The sequence below is a fragment of the Odontesthes bonariensis genome, chromosome 7 (genome assembly GCF_027942865.1).
Source record: "Odontesthes bonariensis isolate fOdoBon6 chromosome 7, fOdoBon6.hap1, whole genome shotgun sequence".
Lineage (NCBI taxonomy): Eukaryota > Metazoa > Chordata > Actinopteri > Atheriniformes > Atherinopsidae > Odontesthes > Odontesthes bonariensis.
The window spans coordinates 40,159,760-40,180,082 of NC_134512.1; the positions used below are offsets into that span (position 1 = coordinate 40,159,760).

Here is a 20,323-nt window from a genome sequence, read left to right on the forward strand (position 1 = left end):
TGTTCATCAGTTCCTCCATCCATCCATCTTCTGTACCCGCTGAATCCGTCGGTCGGGTCGCGGGGGGGCTGGAGCCTGTCCCGGGGGGGCAGGTCGTCAGTTTATTTTTTCTTTAATTAGTTCACTTCCTGTGTTGTTTTGTAGAATTTTTCTCCGTTTGTGTTTTCTTGACTTTACGTTTCACACCTGGTTGCCATCACTCCTTGTTTCACCCACTCTTTGTTTGGGATTTACTCCCTCAACATATTTACCAGTTGTTTCTTGTCAGATCGTTTCATCCTCATTTATTCCTCAGTGCAACATGTCGTTTTTCATCCCTAAAACTCTTAATCCAACAGGGCTGCTCCTTGCATGAGAAGTGGGATTGTTGCAGTAATAAACCGTTTATTAGCATTTCTGTCAGTTTGTGTCTCGTTAAATCGGTCAAACAAAAAGTATTGACCAAGCAGCAGTGAACACTATCATTTATTGTTTTATTTTTTTATTCTCTTTTTATTCAGAAAGGCACATCTCCATCACATACATCACAACACCTGTATGATAACTCAGTTTGCCAAGCATTCAGTGATGTAGTCCATGCTGCCCTCCTGGATCTTTCTCCCACAGACCCAAACCATCACAGGTAGAAGTAATAACACAAAAACAACAGAACTGGAGAGCGCACCCCTACATGCAATCAATATATCGCACACACAAAAAAATATATATATATTTACACATATATATATACATATACAAAAAAAATTAATAAATAGAAGAGGGTAGGTTGAAACAAAGCACGAGTACAGTCAGGTAAAATCAGATCTGATTGGTTTTACATACTCTGTCCACTTTGTCCAGAGCTTATAAAAATTTTCTCTCTCAACTTTGAGGGAAAAATAAATCTTCTCCATAAGAAATATCTCGTAATCAATTTCAATCCATTCGTCGATGGTGGGAGGTTCCACTTTTAACCATTTCCTAGTGACACATTTCTTACTAGCTGCCAATAACAGTCAACAATTTTTTGTCTTTTATGTTCCGTGTTTCAAAATTTATATTGCCCAAGAACACAGTTTCACATTTTAATGGAATATTCACATTACATATATTTTCAATATGTTTGTGGATCTCTTCCCAGTATAACACTATCATTTCTTATTGGAAGATATTTAGATAATCTGACATTTATCGACAATCCGTTTATCTCATTGGGTGTAATTCCACAAATGACCTGCGGGGGGCAGCAACGCGCCCCGCCTGCGTTCAGCCTGCCGCCGAACAAGAACGTTGCTACGGAAACGTCCGCTTCCACATCCGGGTCACGTTGCCTCCTCACGCTTTAACAAGCATGGCAGCGAAAAACAAGAACCGCAAAAGGTCTAAAGCGACGAAAAAGATGACATTTGGCTCTGAAGACAACGAGCCGGAGCCAGAAAATGGCGGAGAGGAAGAAGAAGATGATGGAGCAGCCGACGAGGATGCGGGCACAACGAGGGGCGAAGAAGAAGAACTCAATATGGAGGAGGTTCTACGGCTCGGAGGAACTCGGGTGAGTTACCCAGATGAAACCACACACATGTAAACAGCTGGTTAAGTTGTTATTTATGTGTATTCAAATGTTTAAGTTGTTTTGTTTGTCCGTTTGAACGTTTGTCCGGTAAACAGTTGTTCATTTGACGGTCAAAACGTTTTTCTTTTGCCAAAACATTGACAGTTATTAGGTTTGTAAGACATTACTTTGTGTTTAATCTTAGAAATGAAGAGAAAATCTCCAGTAATTTAGTTTGTCATTGACTTTGATTTACTTAGAAGTTTAAATACTCATGATGAAATAGTGAAAAATGGCCAAAAATCTAATGATACTGTAGATTTGTTTATTGCTGATGTTTATTCTCTATTTTTATTCTATTTGTTTGTTTTTCCTTTAATTGTTTACATACATTTTGTACTGTAAGATGCTGCAACACAATAATTTCCCAAATTGGGATGAATAAAGTACTTATCTATCTATTTTAAGTTTTAAGATTGAATTGATAGTGAGACCTACATTTTTATCACAAACAAACGCCAGTGGTGACAGTTTTAAAACGTGTAAAAATAATCTATTTGTTGCTAATTTTTGGCTTTTTTTCACTAATCTGTAAATTTATTTTACTGTCATTTCTAATTAAACCTTTTTTTCTTGTAAAAATAATTCATTTGTTGCTAATTTTTGGCTTTTTTTTTTCACCTCTTCCTGAAGGCGGACTACATCTTCCTCGCTGCTCTGGATGACTCCAACGAGCTGGTGGATGGAGGGAAAAAAGGAGCCATAGACGACCTGGAGGAAGGTGAGCTGGAGAGATTCATCACCAAACTGGGCATCCGGGCGTACGCCGGGCAGCAGACCGTCTCAGACGAGCCGACGGGCGAACCTGCTGCTGGGGCTGCGGAGAAGGAGAGCAGAAAGGCGAAGGCTCAGAAGGCGTCCGCGGAGGAAAAGGCGAAGGCTCAGAAGGCGTCCGCGGAGGAAAAGGCGTCCAACGCTCAGATAAAAGCCGTTAAACAGGCGGCGAAGAAGGCCAAGCAGAACGTGAACGTCTTTGAGTTCCAGCGGAGGCAGGTCCTGCTCATCAGACCCGGGGGGAAGTGGTTCGAGCTGGACTACACGGCCGAGGGCACGTCGGTGCCGCAGGACGCCGCGCTGGTCTCACGGTACAAGACGCTCGCCCAGCAGCTGTTCGAGGCAGAGGTGGATTTTATTTATTTATTTTTTATTACTTATTTGGTTAGGTCATTTTATTTATTTTCTTATTTTTTCTTATTATTTTTTGGGTTAGGACATTTTATTTATTTTTTTATTTATTTATTATTATTTATTGGGTTAGGACATTTTATTTATTTATTTTTATTTTTTATTAGTATTTATTTGGTTAGGATATTTTATTTTATTTATTTTTTATTAGGTGGAGCTGTACAAGACGAAGAAGAGCCTGCAGAAAGGAGCCAACTCGGCCTGGATGAAGACGGTGGTGTCCTCCGGCGTGCTGGCCGACAGGATGGCGGCCATGACGGTTCTGATCCAGGACGCTCCCGTGCACATGCTGGAGCACGTGGAGCACCTGGTGGCCATGGTGAAGAAGAAGGGCAGCCGGCGGATGGGTCTGATGGCGATCGACACGCTGCGGGAGCTGCTGCTGTCCAACCTGCTGCCGGAGAACAGGAAGCTCCGCCCCTTCGGCGAGCACCCCTTCCACCAGCTGGAGGAGAAGGCCAGCGGCAACCGCGACGCCCGCGACCGCCGCCTCGTCCTCTGGTATTTCGAGCACCACCTGAAGCACCACGTGGCCGAGTTCGTGGCGGCCCTGGACTCGGTGGCCCACGACACGGTGGCGGCCACCAAGGCGAAGGCGCTGGCCACCGCCCACGAGCTGCTGTGCGGCCGGCCGGAGCAGGAGCGGGCGCTGCTCGTCCAGGTGGTCAACAAGCTGGGAGACCCCGAGTACAAGACGGCGGCCAAGGCGTCCTACCTGCTGGAGACGCTGCTGCACAAGCACCCCAACATGAAGACGGTGGTGTGCTGCGAGGTGGAGCGGCTGGTGTTCCGGCCCAACGTCAGCCCCAAGGCGCAGTACTACGCCGTCTGCTTCCTCAGCGGCGTCATGCTGAGCCACGACGAGGCGCCGCTGGCCGCCAAACTCATCACCGTCTACTTCTCCTTCTTCCGCGCCTGCGTCAAGAAGAAGGACATCGAGTCCAAGATGCTGAGCGCGCTGCTGTCGGGCGTGAACAGGGCGTATCCCTACGCCGGCGCCGGGGACGAGAAGGTGAAGGAGCAGCTGGACACGCTGTTCAGGGTGGTGCACCTGGTGAAGTTCAACACGGCCGTGCAGGCGCTCATGCTGCTGTTCCAGGTCATGGACTCGCAGCAGAGCATCTCGGACCGCTACTACGCCACGCTGTACAGGTAGGACCTGCTCACCTGTCGGCTCCCAGAAAACCGGAAAATGATCGAATATCAGATCATCTGTTCACATCAAACATTATTCTTTTATATACCCACAATGCAACGTGGCGTGTGACCCCCAGGCTGTGTTCGAAACCGCATACTACATACTGCATACTACATACTGCATATTACATAGTGCATACTACATACTGCATACTACATACTGCATATTACATAGTGCATACTACATACTGCATACTACATACTGCATATTACATACTGCATATTACATACTGCATACTACATAGTGCATACTACATACTGCATACTACATACTGCATACTACATACTGCATACTACATAGTGCATACTACATACTGCATACTACATACTGCATATTACATACTGCATATTACATACTACATACTACATATTACATACTACATACTTACATACTACATACTGCATACTGCATACTACATACTACATACTGCATATTACATTCTGCATACTACATACTGCATACTACATACTACATATTACATACTGCATATTACATACTACATACTGCATACTACATACTGCATACTGCATACTACATACTACATACTGCATATTACATTCTGCATACTACATACTACATACTTACATACTACATACTGCATACTGCATACTGCATACTACATACTACATACTGCATACTACATACTACATATTACATACTGCATATTACATACTACATACTGCATACTACATACTGCATACTGCATACTACATACTACATACTGCATATTACATTCTGCATACTACATACTACATACTTACATACTGCATACTACATAGTGCATACTACATACTGCATACTACATACTGCATATTACATACTGCATATTACATACTACATACTACATATTACATACTACATACTTACATACTACATACTGCATACTGCATACTACATACTACATACTGCATATTACATTCTGCATACTACATACTGCATACTACATACTACATATTACATACTGCATATTACATACTGCATACTGCATACTACATACTACATACTGCATATTACATTCTGCATACTACATACTACATACTTACATACTACATACTGCATACTGCATACTGCATACTACATACTACATATTACATACTGCATATTACATACTGCATATTACATACTGCATATTACATACTACATACTGCATATTACATACTACATACTGCATACTGCATACTACATACTACATACTGCATATTACATTCTGCATACTACATACTACATACTGCATACTACATATTACATACTCCATATTACATACTGCATACTACATACTACATTCTGCATACTACATACTACATACTGCATATTACATACTCCATATTACATACTGCATACTACATTCTGCATACTACATACTGCATACTGCATACTACATACTACATACTACATACCGCATACTACATACCGCATACTACATACTGCATATTACATACTCCATATTACATACTCCATATTACATACTGCATACTACATTCTGCATACTACATACTGCATACTGCATACTACATACTACATACTACATACCGCATACTACATACCGCATACTACATACTGCATATTACATACTCCATATTACATACTCCATATTACATACTGCATACTACATACTACATTCTGCATACCGCATACTACATACTGCATATTACATACTCCATATTACATACTGCATACTACATTCTGCATACTACATACTGCATACTGCATACTACATACTGCATACTACATACTGCATACTGCATACTGCATATTACATACTGCATACTGCATATTACATACTGCATACTGCATACTACATACTACATACTGCATACTACATACTGCATACTACATACTGCATATTACATTCTGCATACTACATACTACATTCTGCATACTACATACTGCATATTACATACTACATACTGCATACTGCATACTGCATACTGCATATTACATTCTGCATACTACATACTACATACTACATATTACATACTACATATTACATACTGCATATTACATACTGCATATTACATACTCCATATTACATACTACATACTTACATACTGCATACTACATACTGCATACTGCATACTACATACTGCATATTACATTCTGCATACTACATACTGCATACTACATACTGCATATTACATACTACATACTTACATACTGCATACTACATACTGCATACTGCATACTACATACTACATATTACATACTGCATATTACATACTGCATATTACATACTGCATATTACATTCTGCATACTACATACTGCATACTACATACTGCATACTACATACTACATATTACATACTACATACTACATTCTGCATACTACATACTGCATACTACATACTGCATACTGCATACTACATTCTGCATACTACATACTGCATACTACATACTACATACTACATACTCCATATTACATACTGCGTACTACATTCTGCATACTACATACTGCATACTACATACTACATACTACATACTCCATATTACATACTGCATACTACATACTACATACTGCACACTACATACTGCATACTACATACTGCATACTGCATATTGCATACTCCATATTACATACTGCATATTACATTCTGCATACTACATACTGCATACTGCACACTGCATACTGCATATTACATACTACATACTACATACTGCATATTACATTCTGCATACTACGTATTACATACTCCATATTACATTCTGCATACTACATACTGCATACTGCATATTACATACTGCATACTGCATATTACATACTCCATATTACATACTGCATATTACATACTACATACTGCATACTGCATACTACATACTACATACTGCATACTCATCGATCAGACAGTATGCAGAGAGTTTACCCACAATGCATTTCGCTCCTGCCCGAGCCGAAATCAGCCGCCCTGAAGCTGATTTCCCTTAAGCTCTAAACTCTGTAAACTTTAGCAACATTTGAAACATTTTCAGGAGAGAAAGTAGTCGTTTAGATCCCCAACGTGTTGAAAACCTGACAAAATACCGGCTGTTTACAATTTTGTTCCAACGAATTCGGCGCTACTAAAGCTAGCCGCAGTGAGCAACGCACTTCCGGTTATTTTCACAAAATAAAATACCCGTTGCCTTTTATCATAGGGAAAGCCATTACCATACAATTGGTGCTTTTGTTTTGAAAACAGGAAGTGAACCTACCCTCGTTGTAGCTAGCTTGAAACTGCAGTTTTGACAGGAAATGACGATCGGCGACGTCACGTTACGTTGCATCTTGGGTAGTTTGAGTATGAGTAGTAACCTCATGATGCATACCCAACATTTAGGAGGATCTAGTATACATCCGGGAACTTCTCGCTTACACAAACTCGCATACTAACTCAGAAAGTTAGTAGGAGAAGTATGCGGTTTGGAACACAGCCACAGAGCAGGCGTTGGCTGCTGTTGCTCCACTCCTTCGTCTCCTCAGACTTCTCCCAGCAGAGAGCTTCCTGAGAGCACATTTTATCAGCTCATATGATCTGAATGTTGTTTATCAGAGATGTTCATGAAGTAAACCAGCAGCTTTTTCAGCTGCTGTGGGGCCGGCGTGTCGCTCTCAAACCTTTTCGCTAACTTTAATGATGATTTCCCAACATTCCGATGATTTAAAGCAAAACGATCAGCCCTCATTGGACGGATCGCTCACCTGGATGGATTAAAAACAGGGAAATCATGTGATTAATTAGTTTAAAGATGTTAATGGCTGCCCGTTCCTGGTTTAAAGGTGTTTCTTCTCTGCAGGAAGCTGCTGGACCCCGGCCTGCTGTCCTCCTCCAGGCAGAACATGTTCCTCAACCTGCTGTACAAATCTCTGAAGGCCGACGTGGTGGTGCGGCGGGTCAAAGCCTTCGTGAAGCGGCTGCTGCAGGTCAGCGCCGAGCAGAGCGCCAGCTTCACCTGCGGAGCGCTCTTCCTCGTGTCGGAGGTCATGAAGGCCAAGCCGGGCCTCAGAATGCTCCTGCAGGAAGACGGGGTGAGAAAACCACAGTTCAGTGAGGCTTCAGGGTTCATGTCCACCCACTCACACGACCCGAAAGATGCATGATGGGAAAGAGCCAAATTCTGCCGTACAGACGACCAAAGCTGCTGGTTCTCAGGTTCAGCCAGCCGGGGGGAGGTGGACATGGCCCCTGGCCTTCAGTCATCTCTCTGTGTTTAACGTCTCATTGGTGCTTTAAAAGGCTTTAAACGGGTTATTGATCCCACATTCCCAACCACCTGTTGGGCAAAGTCCAGGAAAAAACACCAAGACGGTGTCAAATGTCCAAGTTTAAGGTTTATCACCGCAGATTTCTCCATTTTAAAAGGACACTGTGTAATTTATTAGCTCAAATCAACATATTCATTCATAAATTAGTCCTCATTGGTGTAAAATTATCTCTGTCAAAAATCTCCCTTATCCTCCTGAGTGAAGAATAACTTGTCTGTATCTACATAGAGCAGGCAAGCTCTATGGAGGCTGCCATGTCCTTCCGCTCTATGAAAAACGACAAAGTGCCGAGAGGGACATAAAGCACTTTGAATCGCGTTTCCCCAACGCCGAATGGCTTATTACAGCCGCTAATGGTAAATAGATTTTATCTGGTAAATTATCCCACTAATAATGCATTGATTGTTACCAAACTTCTGCCGTAGTACACATAGGCTCTTAACTCACAAAACGAGGCATTAGAAAGTTTGTAAGTTTACCGGGAGTTTATTTAAAAGAACACTTTCCAGATAGCAACTACACACTGCTGCTAACGCTAACGCTGCTAACGCTACCGCTACTAACGCTAACGCTGCTAACGCTACGTCGACGTCACTTCTGGTAACTCCCGGAATATGACTAATTGCATTGTTTGCACACCAAAGGCTATGTCAACTTATGTTATCTGTCATCTGTATTTATAGTGTTGTTGTATGTGTGTTATGTAATCCTTTGTACTGTGTGTCTTTTTGTTTGTATGGACCTTGAGTCTGAAGCTATAGCTTCTTGAATCTTGACACACACCGCCTGCCGTAGTTCAAGAAGTTGCAACGCACGTTTGAAAACGCGAGGCGCTAGAGAGCAAATTCATTCAACTTTGCAAAATAAAATTGCACCGCTAGATGGGGGAAGAAATTACATAATGTCCCTTTAAGGTTTATCACCCCAGATTTCTCCATTTTAAGTAAGAAAAGTTAATGACAAAGTAAAGGGGAAATCCTTTTGCTGCTCTTTGTGGATAAAGATGTGATCGGCCGGCTGAACCAGACCTTTTAAGACCACAAAGCTCAGTAAACAAAGTTTTTTCCTTGTTTTCCTGCTTTGTGCTCTCAGGACGGGGAGGAGGAGGAGTTCAAAGACTTCGCAGAGGAGAATAACATTGATGATGATGATGACGATGATGGAGAGGAGCACTTTGTGGATGCAGACAAAGAGGAGGAGGGAGCAGGTGCAGAGGCGCAGGAGGCCAAACCCAAGGCATCGTGGGTACACCACCAGAACCTGGAAGGTTTGTGGGCTGCTCTGACCCGTGTGACCTGTTCACATGTGAGCCGACTCACCACATGATGGTCTCCTGTTGGTTTGCTTTCAGGAAGGAAGAGCTCGGAGAGCTACGACCCGCTGCACAGAAACCCGTTGTACTGCGGCGCCGATCACACTACGCTGTGGGAGCTGCAGAGGGTGAGACGCCAACACATACTTTGCTGCTTCCTTTCTCAGCCGAGCCGCATCATGTGGCTGCTGTAAACTGCAGCTGCAGCGTCTTGCAGCGGACTGTTAGCATGTTTACACGCTCCCTGAGTGGTTAAAACTCCTCCGATCTATACCGAGGTATGTCCGATCTATACCGAGGTAGGGCCGATCTATACCGAGGTACGGCCGATCTGATCTATACCGAGGTACGGCCGATCTGATCTATACCGAGGTACGGCCGATCTATACCGAGGTACGGCCGATCTATACCGAGGTAGGGCCGATCTATACCGAGGTAGGGCCGATCTGATCTATACCGAGGTACGGCCGATCTGATCTATACCGAGGTACGTCCGATCTATACCGAGGTACGTCCGATCTATACCGAGGTACGTCCGATCTATACCGAGGTACGGCCGATCTATACCGAGGTAGGGCCGATCTATACCGAGGTACGGCCGATCTGATCTATACCGAGGTACGGCCGATCTGATCTATACCGAGGTACGGCCGATCTATACCGAGGTACGGCCGATCTGATCTATACCGAGGTACGTCCGATTAGGACTGTCGCGGTGAGGGAATTCCCACCGCGGTGACTCATAGCCGCTCAACAGCGCGGTATGCGGTGATATCGCATTTTTGTTCATTAGGCTACTTTCCACGACACGCAATGTAAGATGAAAATCGAGCGCATAATCCGTCTTTTTTTCCCAGCGATTCTGACATTTCACTTTGCTTTGCCTGTCATTTACTCGCTCACAGACCAAGATAGCGGAGATCAAGCAGCTGGAAGTTAGGCTAGCAGCACAACAGTGGGACCGGACAGGAATAATAAACGGCATCATAGTACCCTTCTTGATGACAAAGCAATACACAATAAACACATTGTGGCAACACGAACAGACAATTCACAAACTACTCTGAGAATACGTTTCACCTACAGTTTTGTTGAAATGATCAGGTATTTCCCAACAGCAAATGTGCAACCCAAGCTGTGGTTCTGTGGAAGCTAGTTTATTGTTGATATTAGACGGTCGCATTTACAACGTTAAACATGGATAATAAGGGAAGATTCAAAGCCATAAAGTGTCCGGACTAGGCAGAGGAGTAAAGCCGAGATAAAGGTAGGCCACTGCATTTTATTTTAACTTCTATTGCTTCGACACTGAGTAGGCATATTCTTGTAATATCAGCTGCTGAGGGAGAATGAGACCACAACGAGTAGCATGCAGACGTCACGTGTGTGCGTGTGTGCGGTGCCTATATGCAAAGATGACGACAGAAACGCGGCACCTCGCTGTGTTAATGTGTTTCTCCTGCCTTGCGGGGAATATACAATGCATCATTATTACTGTGCTGGCTTAAAAAAAGTATCAGTTCTGTCAGTTGCTTTGTATCTACTGTGCAGTCTTAAAAACTCTTTTAGTTTCTCGAGTTGTTCTGCGCGTGCAAGGGGGCGTGCGGTGGGCGGTGGTGGCGGTGGCCTGGACACGCACCGCGGAGGTCCTCTCAGCACCGCGGTGATTGCATTTTGCGGTTATCGCGACAGCCCTACGTCCGATCTATACCGAGGTACGGCCGATCTATACCGAGGTACATCCGATCTGATCTATACCGAGGTACGGCCGATCTATACCGAGGTACGGCCGATCTATACCGAGGTACGGCCGATCTATACCGAGGTAGGGCCGATCTATACCGAGGTACGGCCGATCTGATCTATACCGAGGTACGGCCGATCTATACCGAGGTACGGCCGATCTGATCTATACCGAGGTACGTCCGATCTATACCGAGGTACGTCCGATCTATACCGAGGTACGTCCGATCTATACCGAGGTACGGCCGATCTATACCGAGGTACATCCGATCTGATCTATACCGAGGTACGGCCGATCTATACCGAGGTACGTCCGATCTATACCGAGGTACGGCCGATCTATACCGAGGTACGGCCGATCTGATCTATACCGAGGTACGGCCGATCTGATCTATACCGAGGTACGTCCGATCTATACCGAGGTACGGCCGATCTATACCGAGGTACATCCGATCTGATCTATACCGAGGTACGGCCGATCTATACCGAGGTAGGGCCGATCTATACCGAGGTACGGCCGATCTATACCGAGGTACGGCCGATCTGATCTATACCGAGGTACGTCCGATCTATACCGAGGTACGGCCGATCTATACCGAGGTACATCCGATCTGATCTATACCGAGGTACGTCCGATCTATACCGAGGTACGGCCGATCTATACCGAGGTAGGGCCGATCTATACCGAGGTACGGCCGATCTGATGTATACCGAGGTACGGCCGATCTATACCGAGGTAGGGCCGATCTATACCGAGGTACGGCCGATCTGATCTATACCGAGGTACGGCCGATCTGATCTATACCGAGGTACGTCCGATCTATACCGAGGTACGGCCGATCTATACCGAGGTACATCCGATCTGATCTATACCGAGGTACGGCCGATCTATACCGAGGTACGGCCGATCTATACCGAGGTACGGCCGATCTGATCTATACCGAGGTACGGCCGATCTATACCGAGGTACGGCCGATCTATACCGAGGTACGGCCGATCTGATCTATACCGAGGTACGGCCCATCTATACCGAGGTACGGCCGATCTGATCTATACCGAGGTACGTCCGATCTATACCGAGGTAGGGCCGATCTATACCGAGGTACGGCCGATCTATACCGAGGTACGGCCGATCTGATCTATACCGAGGTACGGCCGATCTATACCGAGGTACGGCCGATCTATACCGAGGTACGGCCGATCTGTTCTATACCGGGAAGTGTCCCAGTAAGAGGCTTTGGCGACACCTGCCCTGGTTCAGATCTGGTCTTCTGCTCCATGTGTTCATTCTGTTTGTTTTCTGTTGGAGAAAAGTAGAAGCAGACTTTCTAAGCCTGACCTGTGAGCGGAGAGTAAATCTAACAGTTTGTTTCTCCCTGCAGCTCGCTCTGCACTTCCACCCGTCTGTGTCGCTGTTTGCAAAAACCATCCTGCAGGTAAAACCTTCCCGCCGCTCAGGACTCGTGTTAAAGTTTCTGGTGCTTAAGAGGGCCGGGAGCAGCTTTTTCACATTCAGATTTCCTTATTTCCACAGGGGGACTCGATCCAGTACACGGGTGACCCTCTCCAGGACTTCACCCTCATCAGGTTCTTGGACCGCTTCGTCTTCAGAAACCCCAAACAGCTGAAGGAAAAACGTAAGAAACACGAGACCCCCTCCACAGTAACAGAGGGAGACTGCTTAAAACCTAAACTTGGTGCTTCTGCTTCAATGTTTTTGATCCTCAGAAAACACAGATGCTGCAGCACTGAGGCCCAAACAGAGATGGCCCATCAACTCCTTACCAGGTGAGTCTCAGCTCATGTTCTCTGTCACCTCCTGATTTCCTGCTCGGCTCGGCTCTCACCATGTTGCTGTTCTCCCGTCAGTGAACTGCGCCGAGTTTCTGTCCAAAGAAGAAACTCACATTCCGGTGGATGAAATCTTTTTCCATCGGTGAGTCGGAAACCTTTTTGGACTCAGTTGAGCTTTTTCTTTGAGCTTTCTTTCTCATTTTTTCTGTTTTTTTCTCTGCAGCTTTTTCAAGAAACGGCAACAGGAGAAACAGAGTCGCCGACCGCGAAGAGACGGCGACGACGAGAGCGTGGAGGACGTGGACGATGACGAGTTTGAGACGCTTCTCGGTAAGTTGAGTGGAAGCACAAATGGGCAGCTGGTTTTCCTCAGAGGTGCCAGATTTATCGTGGTTGATGGCTTCTCCTCATAGAAACGTCATTAATGAAGACGAGAGCTGAATTAAATTCACAGTCGTGCCTTTAGTCAGTTGATTATATCCATGGAAATGTGGAACAGTGAAAGGAGATTTGAAAATTCAGTTTGCATTCCCACATGAGTCGGACCATGATAGGGACTGATGGGACGCAACCGTCTGCGACAGCGACGTGTTACGACGTGTTAATAGTGAGGAGAGAAGAAGTTCCTGAAGGCCGTGGTCCCTAGTTCCCACGTGTCAGTTTAACTTATTAAACACGCGCCGGTTGTGTCCGTGTCGTATGAGGAAACATTTCAGCCTGACAACATGACAAGGGGCGGAGCTACCCCAGTTCCCGAGGGCCGCGGTCCCCAGTTCCCGAGGGCCGTGGCCCAGAGTTCCTGTATGTCCGAATGAGGGAAAAAACGGTCCCATTCCTGAAAAGGTTCTAGAAACTGCAGAAGGTTCCTACAGTGGGAATGCGGCTAAAGATGTGGAGCCACCTTAAAGTGAAGCGGGAACATCTCAGGACAAAACGAGTCAGAAATATCGTTTTTAGGTTGACAAACTTCTCTGGTGTTGCTTTAAGGCGCTTTCACATCAGGATGGTCCGGGGGACCCGGTCCGATCGGTTCGGTTCACTTTTAAAAGCAGACCAAAGCGCCAGGACGGCGTCACACAGATACGGCAGCTGCTCCTTTAGGACGCCGACCAGGAAGGACAAGAGCACGACATCACTTCCTCTGTTGGGTTCGCCGGATCGTCCGTGGGGTCCAAGTGAACCGACCCCCTGCCCGAAGGAACAAAGTCTGGTCCGGACCAAACGGCACCAGCGTGAAACCTTAAAGGGACCCTCAGGGGTCTGAGCCACATAAGATGCGAAACAAAAGCTGCAGGTGGTCCAATCCCACCGGCGTGATGCTCGAGCCCGCAGCGTTCACATGTGGACGGTGTGATACTGATGTCTGATTTCTCTACAGATTCCTGTGAAGGAGACTCTTACTACACAGACCTGGGCGACGAGGATCTGGACTTTGCTGGGTGAGTAAACTTGTACTCGGCTTATTTCCGTCATCTGGTTGTTTTTACGTTCAGAGGTGAATTTCCCTCACACGCAGGTCAAATGAAATGACTTTTTCCTCATTACCTCTTACAAAAATGATCAAATTCTTACTCTATATGTGTTTGTGTCGTTTATTTTTAACGAAACGATTTAAATCCGTCCACTTGGAGGCGACTCGGAGCTGCTGCTCAGTCACTTCTGACCATAACGGGAACGAGCCGTGGACATTATTGTGAAATCCAGTTTCCTCCTCTTCCCTGCTGGGTCATCCAGCTTCATACGTTTTTCTCCTGTTTGTCAGTAACGTGACGAGTAAAAAAGGAAAGAAGGACGAGGAGGACTCTGACTCGGACGTGGACGACTTGGACGATGAGGAGGTGTCTCTGGGCAGCATGGACGAGGAAGACTTTGGAGACGAACTGGAGGAGGACGGAGGAACCTTTGTGGATCCTGAAGGAGGCGGGGACGGAGAAGATGATGATGATGAGGAGGGTAGGCAACATCAGAAATGTGTTAAAGTTCATTTATTCACGTCTTTCAGTCCATAAACATCTGTAAAATTTAAGTTTTTTCTCTTTCAGTTCTAGAGCTGGAGGAGGAGGATGCTGTATTTGATGGTTAGTACGAGTTTGTGTGATTTATATTTCTATGGATCAACTTTCACAAAAGGTTTTTTAACCATGAACGGATACAGGTGTGAAGAAACTGCTGTCAAGGTGTTTAAACCCAGAATCTGAGTCAGAACCAGAGTTAGTTCAGTTCTGAGCAGCTTTAAAGTGAATATCTGCAGATGTTTCCATGGTAACAGCTGCAGAGATTCACTGAAACATGTTCCAACATGAACATAAACCCAGAATCTGAGGCAGAACCAGAGTTAGTTCAGTTCTGAGCAGCTTTAAAGTGAATATCTGCAGATGTTTCCATGGTAACAGCTGCAGAGATTCACTGAAACATGTTCCAACATGAACATAAACCCAGAATCTGAGGCAGAACCAGAGTTAGTTCAGCTCTGAGCAGCTTTAAAGTGAATATCTGCAGATGTTTCCATGGTAACAGCTGCAGAGATTCACTGAAACATGTTCCAACATGAACATAAACCCAGAATCTGAGTCAGAACCAGAGTTAGTTCAGTTCTGAGCAGCTTTAAAGTGAATATCTGCAGATGTTTCCATGGTAACAGCTGCAGAGATTCACTGAAACATGTTCCAACATGAACATAAACCCAGAATCTGAGGCAGAACCAGAGTTAGCTCAGTTCTGAAACTCAGAAAGAGCTTCAGAAAGCTGGAGAACTGTTGATCAGGACACTTTAAAGATTAGAAGAAAGTCTGTAGAATAATAAATAAATATTTGGATATTAAAAGGACAGACATACAGAAAACAAATGTTTTATCTTCTGCAGAGTCGGATGATAATGAGACGGAGATTCCTGACATCACTCCTCGGACCAAGAAGCAGAAAAGGAAACCCACAGAGGAGCTTGATTTTTCTGGATCTTTAGGTCAGAATTCAGCTGTGAATTCTTTACTTTTAGCAGTTTTTCTGGTTTTGCTGTAAACGTTGAGCAGAGCTTTATGAAAAGTCCCGTTTTACTGATGTTTGTTTGATTTTTCAGGCGCTAAAAAAGGGAAGATCAGGAAGAAGGAAAAGAAAAGTGCAGCCATGTTTGCTTCTGCTGAAGAGGTGAGATCCTCACGTTTTCTCTCTGCTACATTAAAGCTGCAGACTGAGATCATTAAAGATCATTCAGTGTGTTATTGGCCTGCTCCTGAAAACATGGCTTTAACTTTCCACTCAGACAAAGGCATCCTGGGATTCAGTGTTTATCCATAACTAGCAACTAGCAGCATAATTGTGCAGCTTTTCTTCCACACACCAGGGGGCGCTGCAGCCTAAGGCTTGAGTTCTGCACATGTGGAAATGTTTAGAGTTGTGACATCAGCAGGTGATTTAAACCGTTTCACCAGTGACTGATGACATGATGTGGATGGGAAAACTCTTTTCTTTCAGTTTGGCTCCCTGCTGGACGAAAACGCCGACTTCAAGTTTGACAACATGGGGATGAACGCCATGTCCAACGCCGACAAAGCAGGTACGAAGCCGTTAAACCCCCAGAGCTGGACCCGAAAACACGTGTTGAGTTCTGTTCAGTTCTACAGAAGAGGAAACCAAAAGTTCTATTTCTGTTTTACCTCAACTGATACGACTTTTACGGCTTTCCACCATCGTTGTTTATGTCACAATGCATTATGGGTAGTCCTGCTCTGGTCTCTGGACCCTACAGGACAGAGAGGCTGGCTGTGTTCGAAAAACCGCATACTGCATACTACATACTGCATACTACATACTGCATGCTACATACTGCATGCTACATACTGCATGCTACATACTGCATGCTACATAGTACATACTACATACTGCATACTGCATACTGCATGCTACATACTGCATGCTACATAGTACATACTACATACTGCATACTGCATACTGCATGCTACATACTGCATGCTACATACTGCATGCTACATAGTACATACTACATACTGCATACTGCATACTGCATGCTACATACTGCATGCTACATAGTACATACTACAAACTACATACTGCATACTGCATACTGCATGCTACATACTGCATGCTGCATGCTACATGCTGCATGCTACATGCTACATACTGCATACTGCATGCTACATACTGCATACTACATAGTGCATACTACATACTACATGCTACATGCTACATACTGCATACTGCATGCTACATACTGCATACTACATGCTACATAGTACATACTACATACTGCATGCTACATACTGCATACTACATACTACAAACTACATAGTGCATACTACATGCTACATACTCATTCGATCAGACAGTATGCAGAGCGTTTACCCACAATGCATTTCGCTCCTGCCCGAGCCGAAATCAGCCGGCCTGAAGCTGATTTCTCTTAAGCTCTAAACTCTGTAAACTTTAGCAACATTTGAAACATTTTCAGGCGAGAAAGTAGTCGTTTAGATCCCCAACGTGTTAAACCTGACAAAATACCGGCTGTTTACAATTTTGTTCCCACGAATTCGGCGCTACTAAAGCTAGCCGCAGTGAGCTAACGCACTTCCGGTTATTTTCACAAAATAAAATACCCGTTGCCTTTTATCATAGGGAAAGCCATTACCATACAATTGGTGCTTTTGTTTTGAAAACAGGAAGTGAAGCTACCCTCGTTGTAGCTAGCTTGAAACTGCCGTTTTGACAGGAAATGATGATCGGCGACGTCACGTTACGTTGCATCTTGGGTAGTTTGAGTATGAGTAGTAACCTCATGATGCATACCCAACATTTAGAGAATCTAGTATGCATCCAGGAACTTAAAAAAAGTTAGTAGGAGTAGTAGGAGAAGTAGGCGGTTTGAACACAGAGTTCACGTGTGTTTGGTCTCAGTTTGAACCAAAGATATTCAAGTTGAGTAAAAAAAAATCTTCAATCGGGAACTTTGAAGTAAAAGAAATGTTGCATTAAAACATCAAAAGATTGGGAGATCGTGGTAAAAGGCCCCAAAAATCAGACCTTCGAGGGTCGTAAAAACCTTTAATACGAGATGTCTTCGAATTAAAACGATCCGAGCAAAATAAATGGAACACAAATGTTCATTTCTAACCTGTGAAAACCTGTTCATCAGTCCATAAATTAAACTGAACCTTAAAAAATATTCTTAAAGCATCAATTCAGCCAAAAGTGACATGAAGTTGGTGAAAGAAAACGCAGAGACTGTAAATCTGAGCGAAATAACGAAGCTCTGAGCTACATGGAAAAGAAAAGAGGTTTTTATTGAGGTTGTTGGCTACCAGCAGAAGTGGGTAGAGCAGCCAAAAATATGACTCAAGTTAAAGTAAAAAGTCGTAATCCAAATAATTACTTGAGTAAGAGTAAAAAAGGTGAAAAAACTACTCAAGTACTGAGTAACTGTTGAGTAACGTCTGATTTATTTGTTAACACAAGCATTCAATCAGACAGACAAAGATACTAAATAATCATCTTTAGGCAGATTAGAGTTCATCCAATTGATAAAATGAATTAATTAATTACAAAATAGCTTAAATTAAAATAATCCAGGTACATTAAGAGACTTAGGAAATGTTTAAAACATATGTAACCCATATGTAACCTAAAAAACAAACATTCACCTATCCATGGGGGAAAAAACGAGTTTAGGAAACTTAGCGCTACATGTTTCCTCAAGTTAGATGTTGAGTTTCTGCTGAAATGTGCGTTTGTTTTGGTTGCCACAGAAGACACATAATGTAGCTGCTGTTTCTCACTCTTTGTAAGGTAAACATGCTTTCAGTATGAGGCCTCGTCTGCGTCTTCATTTCCCACCGTTGGTTCTGACATTTTTCATCTGTTTCTTTCTTTGTTTGCTACGACTGCTAATGCTAAAGCTAACCCGTCCCGCCGCTGAGATCGAGTACGGTCACGTGACCAGACTGCACGGCTGCGTCTGATTGGTGGAACACAGTCAGGTGGTAGAGCCTTTGGCGGAAGTCTCTCTCTGTCAGAATAAAACATTAAATGAGGCGTACGCGGGGGGATAAAAATAATGAGGCGTAGAATACCAAAGAGGTAAGAAGCAAAGTAACCAGCTCATTGTAGCCTAATGTAGCGGAGTAAGAGGACAGTTTCTGCTGCACACATCTACTCAAGGAAAAGTAAAAAGTATAGAGATTTAAAACTACTCCTGGAAGTATAATGTTTTCAAAAACTTACTCAAGTAAATGGAACTCATTGGATACCAGCCACATTTAATCACTTCTACGAACAGAGAAAACCTCAAAGATGGGTCGGGTTACCTTTACAGAGAAATTACAACTGACAAATGGGACAAAAGGCACCAAAAGGCGGAGGAGCAGGAGGGATGGCGACCCTTTAAATGCTGCGTTCCTTCAGCAGCCTGATCCGAGGCTTTTAGCGCCGCGGTCTTTTCTGAACCTTTGTGTCTCCTTCAGGCGTGAAGCAGCTGAGGTGGGAGGCTCAGCGCGACGACTGGATCCAAGGCCGCGACGCCAAGACGCTGCGCAGGAAAAAGGCCGCGTTCAGCAAGAAGAAGAAGTTCAGCCGCTCCAGGACCAGGAAGTAGCTGCTGTCTGTGGCGGCGGACTTTAGGCCGGCGGACTCGCTCAGTCCCGTTTGGCCGACCAGGCCTCGTGGTCCCTCTCCCGGATGCCGTAGACCCCCGCCCACTCGTTGGACTGGTAGTAAACTGGGAGAGCGAGCACAAACCCGTGTTTAGACCCTCACTGATGAGCGGAAACTGTTCCTTTATTTTCTAAATAAAAATGAGTCCTGTGTATTGATCAGCTGTGTTTATTATTCAAGCATCTTTCTGAATAAAATGGTTCATATTCATCTGAATCTGAGTTATTTCTTTGTTTTCCTGCTGGAGTAAAAATGTTTCAACACCTCCAACGCGGGTTAGCTCACATATATATATTATATATATTTTATATAATATATATAAATATGTGTGAGCTAACCCGCGGATAGTGGATCTAAGTCCACTCAGTCGCTGTAAAATATGAATTAAAACGGAATGCAATGAATCTTAAACTCTAATCAAACGAAGACATTTTTACCGTTTGATCAAAAAGTTTGAGCTCATCTTGAATTTGACGGCAACAACAAAGTCTAAAAAAAGTAAGTGGTACTCAGAACAAACATGTTGCAACTAATCAGGTTATAAAAAGAGCACCGCAGAGAGGCAGAGTCTCTCAGAAGTTCAGCAATCTGCCAAAAACTGTC

General features: G+C 44.3%; 2 protein-coding genes across 2 annotated transcripts in view; one reads left to right on the forward strand and one right to left on the reverse strand.

The window, feature by feature from the left end:
* cebpz (CCAAT enhancer binding protein zeta) lies at positions 1 to 19,936 on the forward strand. Its single transcript, XM_075470805.1, has 18 exons — positions 1 to 1,531; positions 2,225 to 2,713; positions 2,928 to 3,928; positions 7,743 to 7,974; positions 9,304 to 9,478; positions 9,563 to 9,651; positions 12,649 to 12,702; positions 12,801 to 12,903; positions 12,995 to 13,054; positions 13,136 to 13,202; positions 13,284 to 13,390; positions 14,439 to 14,499; positions 14,823 to 15,013; positions 15,109 to 15,138; positions 15,924 to 16,022; positions 16,137 to 16,204; positions 16,532 to 16,613; positions 19,531 to 19,936. Exons 1-18 carry the CDS (start codon positions 1,331 to 1,333, stop codon positions 19,659 to 19,661), a joined length of 3,240 nt encoding a protein of 1,079 aa, XP_075326920.1. The 5' UTR covers positions 1 to 1,330; the 3' UTR covers positions 19,662 to 19,936.
* Positions 19,307 to 20,323, reverse strand: part of LOC142384516 (protein CEBPZOS-like) — an 8,695-nt gene continuing 7,678 nt past the window's right edge. Inside the window, exon 4 of the mRNA XM_075470804.1 lies at positions 19,307 to 19,784. Coding sequence (XP_075326919.1) covers positions 19,702 to 19,784 — 83 coding nt within the window. The 3' untranslated portion in view covers positions 19,307 to 19,701. The remainder of the gene's footprint in view (positions 19,785 to 20,323) is intronic.